Below are 13,742 nucleotides of genomic sequence, written 5' to 3' on the forward strand. Positions count from 1 at the left end.
TAAACGAGACGGTCTCCGCAGGTCTTTGTTTACGAGCATTTCCGGTTTGCATAACAAGCCGTTACCTTGCGTGACGACTCGCCGCTCCTGTGCTGCCTAGCAACCCTAATTGCTGCCAACGGAGACAGCCTTGTCAACGGAGGAAAAAAGAAAAAGAAGTTGCCTACCAGATGAAAAGAAAAAAAAGTACAAGAAAAAAAGAAAGGAAGATAAAAGTTAAGAAGATGGAGCAACAAGGCTGCATTTCTCGGCCGCATATGAAGGAGCCTTGCAAATCGTTGCAAATGAAACAAGCCTTTGCGCGCCGCTATGACGCAATTGGTCTTCAAATGCAGCCTTCGTAGGCTGCAACCCCTGAATCGAGATCCAGCTACAGTGTGGAGTGGACACACTGCGTGCAGTTGGTTGCCATGGCGCTGCTGCAGCCGAGGCTTCAGTCGCCCTTCGTAGCGAAAATTAAAGTGAAAATGAATGACTGGCGGCTGCCACTAACATTCATGGAGGTTTTGGTGTGCGCGCAGGGTTATAAGTAGGACTTTTGCAAATGACAGGCTTTCTTTTCTGTTCATTTCCGCGTAGTCTCAGTCACACACGGAAGACGATACTAGTGAAGGTCGCGCAGCTGAGCTAGGAAGTGCTAGGTTCCGGTTTCTGCTTCAAAATAAAAGTCAGAATTGACTTGCCGTTTTGCCAGTTAAATTATTTTAATGTGAAATTACGCTGTAGGACATGTTCCGTTTGAATTGACAGCAACTTAAATGCGAGCCAGATGTATGGTTTGTGGTGTTTCAGTTATTCTAACATTACTATTTGATACAAAAGCACGTGAAAAAACCACAACGTTTCCTAGGCCATGACGAGTGTTAATCGCGCGATAAAAAAAATTACGCCGTTAAAATGGGTTTGCGTTAACGCCGTTAATAAGTAAAATGTTTTAAAAAGTCCAAGTCCTTAAGTGCAATAGTGCAATCATGTGTGTATGAGATGAGATGGGGAGTATCAGTGTGGCAGTAGAGTGTTAGTGGAGTTTAGTAGTGTCACAGCTCTATGATAGAAACTGTTTTGCAGTCTTGTAGTGCGGGCAGGCAGTGTCCTGTATCGTCTTCCTGAGGGCAGGAGGGTGAAGAAGCAGTGTCCAGGGTTTGTGCTGTCTCTGAGGACATCTACCTGACCCTCCGAGTACAGCGGGTCAGGTAGATGTCCTCCAGTCTGGGGAGCTGGGTGCCGGTGATCCTCTCAGCGGTCTTAATGATGCGCTGGAGAGCTTCCCTGTTGTCTGTGGTGCAGCCAGAGTACCATGCAGTGATGCAGTATGTGAGAACCGACTCGATGGCTGACCTGTAGAAGCTCACCAGCAGCTTTTGTGGGAGACGTGCTCTCTTCAAGCACCTCAGGAAGTGAAGCCTTTGAAGTCCTTTCTTGGCGTTGGTGTTGACGGTCCAAGTCAGGTCATGGCTGATGTTGACCCCGAGGTACCTGATGTTCTGCACAACCTCCACTGTCTCGCCGTCGATGGTGATGGGGTGATGGACGAAGGGCTTCGTCTTCCTCCTGAAGTCCAGGATCATCTTCTTTGTTTTTGCCGTGTTGAGGGTCAGGTTGTTCTCTCGGCTCCAGCTCACCAGGTTCTCCACCTCTGTCCTGTAGGCAGCCTTGTTGTTGCCTGAGATCCTGCCTACCACCATGGTGTTGTCTGCAAACTTCAACATGGTGTTGGCCTCGTGGGTGGGTTTGCAGTCGAGAGTGTAGAGGAAGAAGAGGAAGGGGCTCAACACACAACCCTGTGGTGCACCGATGTTCAGGGTGAAGCTGGAGGAGACCTGTCTCCCCATTCGCACAGTCTATGGTCGGCCGGTGAGGAAGTCCAGGACCCAGCTGCTCAGGTGTGTGTTGAGGCCCAGGTGGTCCAGCTTGGTGGCAAGTTTATGGGGGGGGTATGGTATTGAAGGCGGAGCTATAGTCTATGAATAGCATCCGCACATAACTGTCACGCTGGTCAAGGTGTGTCAGGGTGGAGTGGAGGGCTAGTGACACTGCGTCCTCCGTCGACCTGTTTGCCCTGTAGGCAAATTGGTGGTTGTCTAAGGAGGGGGGATGCTGTTCTTCAAGTGCCCCAGTACCAGATGTTCGAAGCACTTCATCACCACTGGTGTCAGCGCCACTGGCCGATAGTCGTTGAGGGACCTGATGGCTGATTGTTTTGGGACAGGGATGATTGTGGCTGTCTTGAGACATGTGGGGACAGAGGCCTGCAGCAGGGAGGTGTTAAACAGATCCGTGAGCACCACAGTCAGCTCCGCTGCACAGTGCTTGAGAACCCGCCCTGGTACTCCGTCAGGTCCAGTGGCTTTATTGGGGTTGATGTGCTGCAGGGTCCGTCTCACGTCGTGGGGGCTCAGAGTCAGAACCGGTGGTGAGGGTCCCTAAGTGGAAAGTAACTTTCCTTTGAAGTAACATTATGTAAGAGTAAAGTTACACTTTTGTATTTAAATGTTACTTTTACTACTGTATTGTGAAGCATTGCGTCGCAATTATGTCAATTCTGATACATTTTCTGTCACAACTACTTTGGCTGTGCAAGTCTACATAGCCTGCAATCTAATAAAGGTTCCCAAAAATGTATATACCGTAAATATATATTCTTGTGAAAACAAGGGTCTACCGCCATGTTAGCTATACTCTGTGAAATGGTCAGCATGCTAACATGCTTGCAATGACAATGCTAACATGCTAATTGTTTGCAGGTATAGGCTAATGTTTATGATGCTCAGCACATTACAGTAGTGTCACATGTTAGCATGCCAACATATGCTTATTAGCATGCCAAGATAGTGACACACAATAATACTTAACACAAGCAAAGCATGCTACAGCTTAATTTTACTTGAATAACTCTTTATGTTTTCTATTGTTCTCCACTGTATAGTTGTTCGGATATAGCCTACTGTATATCGTTCTCGACAATTTTAACGGAAAACTTTGCCTTAATGAACCATACCCCAGAGTCACAAACAGCTGGGATATGGGACATCTATAAAACTGTGTCCCAAAAATGTGTTTCCATAATATTTATTGTCTGTTCCTATACTGAAACAGTAATATACTGGTGCTATTTTCCAGCTCAGTGGATGGTAAAAGGCTATGATGAGCATGAGGGCTGACTGTCAGAGAAGATGTCATTCCTAATAGAGCAGCTTCTGTGTCTGATCCAGTTAAGAGTGCACTTGCCTTAGGTCACAGAATACTGGTAACACCGCAACCATGAAATGAATCCATTGAAATCGTGTTTGATTTTCAACATTTTAATATCCAGTTATGTGCTTGAACTCATTACCTTCAGACATTGTTTCTAGAGGCCCTCAAGAACCCATGCTCAATCCACACACACAATTTAACTAAATTTAAAGTCAAATAAATAATACATTTGCAATATATCTAGTCAGACTGGTGCATGTGGGGACGTGTGTCTTACTGACTGAAATGAAAGGAAATTGGTCTCTGTACATTTTATGTGGCAGTATTCATGTACATAATGTTACAATACCAATAACACTGAACAAATTTGCTCATCTATGTTTGAGTTGGAAGACTTAATTTGATTATTTTTAAATGTGAAAGTAACTTATCAAATTGTTCTGGTTTATCTGTAGTCTTATTTAGCATTTCATCCATCACATAGTGTCCTTTTTCTTTTTTGAAGAGGTCAACTATTTGGATCTGTTTGAGTGCTTATTTACTTTGTCTTACTGCAATATAAACTAAAAAAAAACCCTAGTGAAAAAATGCAAAAAATGATTTGTGAAGATAGGGCATTATTCCAAACACTGTTACTCCAATTTAGGTTAACAGACTTTTGATGGTAAAAAAAAATTAAACATCTCTTTATAAATACAAACCTCTACACTCTCTGTTACCTGTTGTACATATCAAAAGAAGCAGTAATTCTGGACTTTCCTCCCTGCAGCACATCTCTGACCTACTGCTGTAACAGTGTTAACTATTTACTGCCAGGGATTTTGGGAAATATTATATTATTTCCCTGCAAAGCAATCTAATGAGGCAATATGTGCCCTGTGTGCTGCAATCCTAAACAGCACAGTGTGTTGTAATTAGATTGTATCAGTCAGCCTTGTTTACTCTGATGCAAAAACTCTAATGCAAACGGAACAAGGTGACGGTGACTGCTTTGAAAAACACTGAATTGTGAAATAACAACCCATCCAGAGATCCCTGTTTTTTTTAATCCAGACAGTGAATGGTCTGCCAACTGATGGGAAGTGAGATTTCGCAACTGTTTATTTCAGATTCCAGGAATAGATGATTTTGTGCCCAGCAAAACCTTCCAGGGCAGAGTCTCAATGTCTCAGCAGATATAAATAAGCCCGGCTCCAAAATGCAAAGCACACTCGAGAACGGATAAATCCATTGTTGCAGAAGATAAATAATATCTACAAAATGTGGTAAATTCATATTCAGTTACTTTATAACTCTAACCAAACTGTTATTGAAAAATTATTTTTCCTTCTTAATCCCTGAATTGGCCCACTTTTACAGGCTCCATTAATACAGAATACAGAAACATTCATTGCTGTTTATCATATGATACTGTTGTCTGAAGGTCTTCGTTAACTGTGCTCCTCCTGGCTGCATGGGCCTGTCAAGCAGATGTAGCTCATGCTGAAGAAATGATGAAACGCTCTTTGTCAGGTAACACACACAGACACACACTAACATATGAACACAACCATGCTATACGCTGATAAACAAGATTTCATAATTTAAAACCAAATTCGATAATTTTTTTTAGCATTTCCTTTTTTTAGTTATTTTGGAGGTATTTAAACCTTTATTTGGTAGCTGAACACAGTGGCCTGGTCCAACCAGACCATCGTACTTCATTTCATTTGTACAGAAGGTCTGGAACTGCTCTATTGGCAAACGTTCACTCACTTAGAGGCGGGTGTCTGTTGGAGTTTAAAACTATTGGATCTGCCCAGTGCCACTCTGGATCTGGCCAGCTTCATTGCCAGCTAACCGGCTTGGCCAGCTTGGCGAGCCGCTTCTATTTGCGGCTCGCATGGCAATAAAAAAATACTGTGATATGATCATGCAGTTAATACAGATATTTCATAAAACCATTAAAAACAAGCAGATCTATAACATCAAACCTGTTAAACTAACGTGGCTGCTCTCATACAAATAAATAATAAAAGAATAAGTCAACAACGGCATTACATGGTGGAAATACAGACTAGAAAAGAATATACTGTATTTAAACTTGCTCAGCCGTACGCTGACTGACAGCGGGGTTGCCAGATTTGCGGTTTTCATGCATTACAAGGGAGAATGTGCTCTTGGATAGATTGGGCTGTGGGGGAAAAAACTAACTCACGGTCAATAAAAATATGTTATGCATACCGTCTATCACAGGCATGCTCACGAACATGGAATATATTAAATCATTTGCAAAAAAAATAGATCTCGTTTCATATCGCTAAATTGGACATTTAAATTAGAGAACACTTAACAACCTGGCAACCACACGCACGGTACCGCAACAATGCTAGCTTGGATGCGATTTCAACATTTCATGCTGGTTACTGGTACATTGATAGATGTCTATTCAGAACCAGTTGGGCACCAGGTGGACAGATGAAAAGCTCCACAAACGAGGAAAATGAAGTGTTTTGGCTAAACTGCAATGTCTCTGAATTATTCCAGAAAAATAATAGGCTGCTAAACAGCTCACATAGGACACAGTTGAATTAGCCTCTTAATTTTCCTCTCATAGTGCACCAGATTGATGCATTTACCTTTTGAAAGGTAAAAAAAAATGTATTCCAGGGGGGTATTATATGAACACACCCATTTTGATTGATAATATGTCATTCATAAAAATGTTTTAACAAATATTTGAATAAAAAGTAGGATAATAATTTATTATTCAATAGCTTTGATGTTATGTGACCCCAGTGTCTCCAAATTATTCTAGATAATAGTACACAGTCACACAACTCTCAATTTTCCTCCAAAAGTGCACCAGATTGATGCATTCTGGGTTAAAAGGTTCCAAATTTTCTTCCGGAGGAGCATGCCCCCGGACCCCCCTAAGGACTGGGTTCCCTCAGTTTCACAAAATACTGTGGGAAACACTGATTCAAGAATTACATATTAATAAGCAGGCATGCTTATGTATGACTGGATTTATAGCTTTTGATACTTTGCGGCAAAAATGGCTCTCCTGCTGACTTTGTCCTGTCAGTGCGGCTCTCCTGAAAAAAATAGTGAATACCACTGAACTAACCAATCGCATAACGTTTGGTTGTGACGTATGTCATGTGCCGGCTTCTGACGGTGCGTTCCAGTTGAACTGGGAACTCGGAAATTGGAAAGTCTATGGATCTACCGGTACCTGGCAACGGTAACTTGCTAGAGCCTAACGTTTAGTTATTTGGATGACAAAGGTTGTAGGCGTCTATACTTCCCCGAGCAGATGCACTGGAACACAGACAGGTCGGAACTCGGAACTACCAAGTCGGACATTTCCGAGTTCCGAGTATAATGCCTCGTTTCCAAAGAGTAGAGCGGGTCGGTTCGTAGCGGCTCAGAGCGGGACAGCTCACTTTTAAGAATCTCGGTGGTGTTTCCACCGCCGACCCTACCCTTACTGGTAGGGCGGGGTTTAGGCTGGACTGCGATAGCCGGCGCCAGAATGTGGGTCAAAGTATCGGGCTCTGGAACAACTGTGGTCAAGCCAGCGGTCTCTCGTTTTTGCTTGTTCAGCGGCAGCTACGTGACATCGTAGCAGTGGGACACAGTGTAGCCAACTGATTCATTTAATTACGAGGAAAAAAGAATAAACAGTGAAAGAATAATTTCCACCGTGTGTAGTCACAGAGGTGACTACACACGGCGGAAATTATTCTTTCGACCAACTGTGGTCAAGCCAGCGGTCTCTCGTTTTTGCTTGGTCAAACCAGCCGCTTCTTTATTTATTCCCCCTGTGTTGTTGTGAGCGTGTATCTATCAAATGACGCAGTGTGTAGCTCCACCTTTTCGGCACCCTTTCAGGCGGCTAGTACCCCAACGGAGGAGTACTGAGATTAGGAGCGGCTCAGAGCGGTTAGGTGCGCTTAAACCGTACCCTACCCAACTTTTGGCAAATGAAAAGCCAAACTACCCGGACCGAACCGCTCTGATCCGACCCGTTCTACTCGGTGGAAACGAGGCATAAAGGAACGCAGCATTCAACTGAAACTGCCGCGCGACTTCGAAGTCATCGTTCTCAGCCACTCGCTCTGTTCGCTGATTGGACCGCACAAAAATCTGTTCGAGCAGGAACCCATGAATACACTTCAGCCCCAGACTGACTAATGAAGTGAAATGAAAATTGAGCGGAAGTAGGTAGGTGATACAGAGCGGAAATGGTGAGAGAGAGAGGGGGAAGACATGCAGTAAATGGCCACGGGTTGGATTGCTTTGAGGACTGAGCCTCATGGGGGGACACTTTAAACCACTACGAGCGCCCCTACCAACTTCTATTTTTTAAATCAGTATTCATTTTATGAAAGAAATATATGTAATTTTAATTGTTTTAGGTAAGGTACAGCGCTTGATCAGCAATAAAGAAAGTACATCTAGTGCAAGTGTACAGCCATGCTGTACTTAAGCACAAGGAGTTCCACAGCTATAAACTAAAGTAATGGACAAATTTAAAATGTTTACCTGATGAATCAAAATAAGAAATTAAGGGACCATCAACATGATTTGATAATTGTGGGTATATTTTGCTCAATTCCACCTATATATACTTGCATTATATACAAAACTTCCTGGTAATCAATCCAATAGTTGTGGAAATGCAGTTTTTCAGTCTGAACCAAGGTGATGAACGGATAGTCCAACACGTATACTCTTTGATTTTACACAATTTTGAATTTTGACCCTCAATGTCTTTACAACATTTAATGGCAAACCATCCAAAAGTTGTTGAAATAAGTCAGTCTGGTCCAGACCCAAGTGGCAGACCGACTGACCGACCAATTAACGGACATACAGACATTACCCATGGCAATGTGACTGCTATTTACGTAGTCTTTGACCTGGTAAGTAAATTGATAGCATTCTCTGAGGTTATAGGTAATTGTAGCATTTACAAAATCACATCTTCCAAACTCTGACAGAATTAAGATGGGAACATTTAAAGTCAGGATAACCCCTCTCGTCCATGAATACTGATCCAGCAATCCAAACAACAATCTTCACTTCTGAAAACATTTAAGTGGATTCTGTCACCACATGCTCCAGTTTTCTGAAGATGCTGTTTTACACTTATACATCCTCGGTAACTGCTGTTCGGATAGATAACACCCGCATGACATGACACAGACTTCCTTGCAGGATCTGAGAGCTGTGCTTTTACTGATCATATCCGATATTGCTCTTCATTTAGCTGCTGAGCTTCAGTATCTGACAGGGAAATTGCCTGCTACCCTGCTTCTCTTCAAACAGTACTAGGCTCAAACATAAAGCCAAGCGATCAGATGCCAGTGAGAGATATGACTAAAATGGCTGGAGTCATGTTGAAAAATTATTTGTTGATAAGAGACGGGAGATTATTTTCAGTGAATATATCAAAGAAATCAGGGAAGGGAAACAAATAAAAATGTAACAGAGCTATTGAATCCATTTAAATCCATGGTAAAAAAAAACTCATTAACACTAAGCATGTTACCATCAACCAAGATCACATCAAGCTGTCTTTTTATTACTGTCCCACATAAATAATAATTAATGATCATGTAGATCAGAGAAGTGGATAGATTCCTTTATCATTATTTTGTGATGAATAACTTACAGGCCGCTGTTTCCAGAGGAAGCCTTCAAACCATGAAGGCCTTGTAATCAGATGACAAAGCTCTGTTGAACAGCAGATCTCTGGAAGTGATAACAATACGCTTTGATGACTGCAGTGCATGTGCTACAACGTGATAACCCCCTTTGTCGAGGAGATCATATTTTATTAAATGGGTTGAAGCTCTACTACATTGAAAATAGAGAAGAACAAAAGTGCTGTCAACAGTGTTTAACACACAATGGTGAACTAACTGGTGAAGTGTTCTCCATATCGTTCTTTTGGAGACATATTTGAAAGAAATTAGTTTGTCATAGCTTTATTTCTTTAAAGCTCCCATATTATACACTTTTCGGTTCTATTATACACCATATTATATGGTCTTAGTGGTCCCTAATACGTTTTTCTTCAATTGTTTGCTGAAAAAAACTTTCAGATAATTTATTGTACTATGCTGATGTTCAGCTAATCTCACAATGGCCTATTTTTTTAAAAGAGCTGCAGCTCCCCTCGTAAATATACAATCTTTGAGCTCCCCCCGCCCCCTGTCCGGAAGCGAAGCCAGATACGCCTCGCCCTTTGTCTGTTTGTAAACAATGATGACGTATAGCCTGTTAGCACAGTTAGGTTTAGCCTACCCATGAGAAGAACCAAGTCTAGTGCTAGTAATGCACTTTGAACAGTTTGACATGACCTATCCTTGTCTACATGAAAGACTATGTTCATACAGATGCACTGACAGCCACACGCTAATGGAAACGGTATGTTCACAATAACAATGCTGCAAAAGATGGTGGCTACTGCGAAGCTAGCTCGGGAGCTAGCTGTTAACAATACCACTAAAATCAGTGAAAAAATTATCTTCAAAGTCAGACTTCTTCAGTATACCAATCCTTTGTCCTATTAAAAACGAGGCATTTCCAGACTGGTGTGGGGAATAGAAATATGTTTTTATGAGCAAAAGCTGAATGCTTGTCCCAAAGCTAATAGCTATACTCCAGTCAGGCAAAAATACCAATAAAAACATTTATTTCAGTTTCACTGTTTGAAAAAAAGCACAAGTAGCTTCCTATCCGTTGTGTTATTAAAAACGAGGCTGCAGTGGTTAAGATAAATTAGTGGATTATGCAACATTCATCATGTTTTGCCGTACTACAGGCATCTTGTCGCTTAGCAACAAGCAAACAACATGGGGGTGAAGGAATATTTTTCGAGAGGATCTCGGGGCCGTGGACCAATAAGAAATAGGGGGTGGACTGCACAGTGGAAGCTTCTGGCTTTCCTGTTTTTGACGTCAGAAACCGGGAGAATTCTGACTGGAGTAGGGTGGAGAGGTGGAGGGTTTCAGAAAAGGGGAGAGTGAGAAAAGGAGAGAGCTTTCTTTTTTTTGATACTTTGGCAGTCTGTAGGCACACCGTAGACCCATAATTATGTTCAAAAACATCGGAAAAGTGCATTTGCACAATATGGGAGCTTTAAGGAGATCAAGATGAGTCACTCACACAAGACAATCATATACACCGGCAAGCAAACTAGAACCATCACTAAGTGTAATTAAAGAATCTAGCAAATAAACCTTTGAAGTACATCTGCTTTTGTGAAATGCATACAGACGCAGAGTATAGCTTTAAATGAATGTCATCAAATATAAAACTGTGTCCTGGAAAAGGTCTGGTTTGCTCTGAAGTCAGTGGCATACAGAGCTGCATAGAGGATGGCACCAGCATAAACATAATGATGGATAGAGTACCTCCGGCCCGTGGACCTTTACTGCATGTCATCCCCCTATCTCTCTCCATTTCCACTCTGTACTCTCTCCTCTCAACTGTCAATTAAAGGTTAAAATACCTAAAAAATATATCTTGAAAAATATACTCAGTTAGGTTAAAGGTTGATCTATTAAAATGTACTCTCTGAGTAAACATTACTGCATTACATTTTTAAAGTGTAGGGGGGTGTATGACAATGTTGACAACCATCATTGTGCGAGTCTTGTGAACCGCAATGTCCTTCACAGTCTGCCACGATCAAGGTTAACTTCTCCACTTGTTCAGTTCATACAAACTATGCCTTTTCAACTGTGACAGAGTGTCTTTTTCAAAATGAGCTGAAAGATTGAGCACACTTCATTGAGGTCACAGCTGGAGGATTCACAGTTTGCATCTTTGCCAGCCTTCACCTGTTGGTCACAAGAATACCATTGGTGTGTTTAATTTCCGACACTTAAATTAAATCGGCGATTTACTTCCACTCCTGACAATAAATAACAGTCTTATATAAAATAAATAATAGGGTCCCTAACAGTGATTCCTGTGGGTCACCTTTATCATCACCATCATCAACAGTTGAAATGTTAACAGAAATACAGTACATGATTTGAATCAGCTGAAAAAATATTAATAAAAAACTCAGGAGAGGCATTTGATTATACAAAATGTGATCATCAAGTGCCTTTATCTTGTGACAACATTTTAATTGTAGGTTAAAATAAAAATAAGAACTTAATTCTACGTCATGTCTCAGCCTCCAGGTTAGCATCACCCCGTTCTAAGCGAATGATTGGGGGAACTTTGGCTCCTCATGTCCCCTGGCAGGCCATGGTTTACCTTTCTGACAGTGTGCTGGATGGAGGCTATGCAGGTGGTGCTCTCATCTCTGACCGCTGGGTTTTGACAGCTGGCAGGAACCTTTTCATCAGAAAGAGTCGAGAAGCCATTCAGGGAAGGGAACCTGTCATTCCTAAGGTTTACCTGGGAATCACACGACGTGCAGAAGCTGATGCTACCAAAGAGGTCGCTGTAGAGAAGGTGAGAGAAAAACAACAACTTGGATCCAGGTTAAAAACAAACATTGACCTCTTCAAACATGACCACAGCAGACATTCAAACGCATGTTGTTCATCTTTAATGTTTTAAGAAATTTGATTTTGGCTGATTCCCTTAATATGTTTAATCTACAAACATGAAGACTTTGATTTTCGACTTCGCTTATTTTGTAAAATATTTTCACTATGTAAAGTAGATAGCATATCGCTGGGGCTGCAATATAGAAATTACAGAAAAAAATAAAGCAATGACGTTATATTAAGTGTTAAAATATTAATTTGTATTGCTGTGTTACAGATTACTGAAAATAAAAAGATTAAATAATAATCGCTCAATCAAACTTTCCCTTTCTTTTATTTGACCTTCCCCCTCCTGCAGGTTGTTCTCCATCCAGGCTTTCAGAACCGATCTGACTGGGACAACGACCTGGCTCTGATCAAGCTGAATAAGCCGGTGGTTATGAGCAGTAAAGTCACCCCCATCCCCCTGCCAGAGAGAGGCCAGGACCTGGCCGACACAGTAGGAGGGTCGGGGGTCATCACTGGCTGGGGTTGGGGTAACCTCCTCACGTCTTCTGAATCACTCAAACACCTCATTCTCCCCCTGGCCAGCAATTCTGACTGTAAGGCAGAATATGACAGTACCCCGCACACACCGGATGTAGATGACAACATGTTTTGCACCGGAGCCTCCAGGTTTGAGGGGAATGTTTGTTTTGGTGATGCAGGAGGTGCTCTAGCTGTCACGGATGCTCAAACTGGCGACGTTTACGCTGCAGGGATCCTTTCCTATGACAAGTCCTGCAAAAGGTACAACTACGGGGTCTATATGAAGATTGTCTCCTACTTGCCCTGGATCCACAGTGTCATTAGAGGGGATACGGAGAAATCGTCTGCTCTGCGAGCTGATGCAATGTCTAGGATGTACTCATGGCAGCCATAGACCTGCAGGCTGTGGTCTTTGAATATGCAGGGAATTTAATGTTTTGAGTCAGGGAATTTGATCAAATGCCTGTAATTACTGTAATTTTTGTACAATACTGCAGTTGTTACAACTGTTTGTTTGATGTTTGTTTGATGTTGTTAAGCATAAAAATGCAGGCAGGACATAGGAAGACTTTCAGTGATTGGAGGCCATACAGACAGGTAATATAATACATTATCAGTCCACCATGGGCCAATGCATAGGTCCACATGTGTGAGTCTTGGAACAGTCAGCAATATGATATCGGCAGCAGAAAATAAATTTTGAGACAGACAGATTAAACAGATATTTTAGCTACTTAGTGAACCATATACAGCGACATGTAAAGATATTTTCTGCATATTTTTAGGTGAAACAAAAAACGAGCTGACGAAGGGATTATTAAGAACTTTTTTAGCAGGTTTGAAGCATGTCCAGGAGGTTTTCCTATGTGGCAACTAAAATATTAATATACCTGTCATGGGTCATTACTCTCTACCAGTCTCAGAGTTGCTGGCTTCATCAGTCCTGTAGAGCACAGACTGAGGACTACATACAAACGGTCTCTTGCTGCATTTTAAACCAGAATGAGAATGGATAAAGAATTTTGCGTTAGTTTATCTTGTAGCAGGTTGTACATACATGTATAACAGAAACAGCCATGTGAGTGTGTCTAAACTGGTCCTGTGGATGTTTGCCTCTATGTCGACAGAAGAGTCGTTTTTCAGCCTTTAGGATTTAAATGTACATTTTTGATACTGATATTTGGCAGTCATGAGCTTGTTCGTGAATAAAAATTTAAAAAAATAAATACTAGTGTTATTGTAAGTATCAGTGTTAGTACTATGCGTATCATATAATTGAAGCCATTATTAGATATGCAAAGATAACACAGAGCGAGTGTACTCCATTAAGATACATTAAACGTCAAAGGCCAAAGTACTGCTGATAACGGTCATGAATGGTGCTTTCAGGTAGAAATGATACAAAGTCAATGGTATTTTCTTAGCCAGTCTGCTGATGGAAGCGTGTTGTGTACTCAGCTGCCAGATTATGTACTCACTACTCATGTGTAACTGGGAAACCAAGGCTTTCTAACC

The 13,742-nt window shown here is 41.8% G+C and overlaps 1 protein-coding gene across 1 annotated transcript; it reads left to right on the plus strand.

The window, feature by feature from the left end:
- Nucleotides 1-4,455: 4,455 nt before the first annotated feature.
- hp (haptoglobin) lies at nucleotides 4,456-12,621 on the plus strand (the record flags this gene model as incomplete). Its single annotated transcript, XM_080028529.1, has 4 exons — nucleotides 4,456-4,460; nucleotides 4,619-4,707; nucleotides 11,378-11,661; nucleotides 12,058-12,621. 4 exons carry the CDS (start codon nucleotides 4,456-4,458, stop codon nucleotides 12,619-12,621), a joined length of 942 nt encoding a protein of 313 aa, XP_079884655.1.
- Nucleotides 12,622-13,742: the final 1,121 nt, after the last annotated feature.

The sequence above is a fragment of the Ammodytes marinus genome, assembly GCF_949987685.1.
Source record: "Ammodytes marinus genome assembly, chromosome: 1".
Classification (NCBI taxonomy): domain Eukaryota; kingdom Metazoa; phylum Chordata; class Actinopteri; order Uranoscopiformes; family Ammodytidae; genus Ammodytes; species Ammodytes marinus.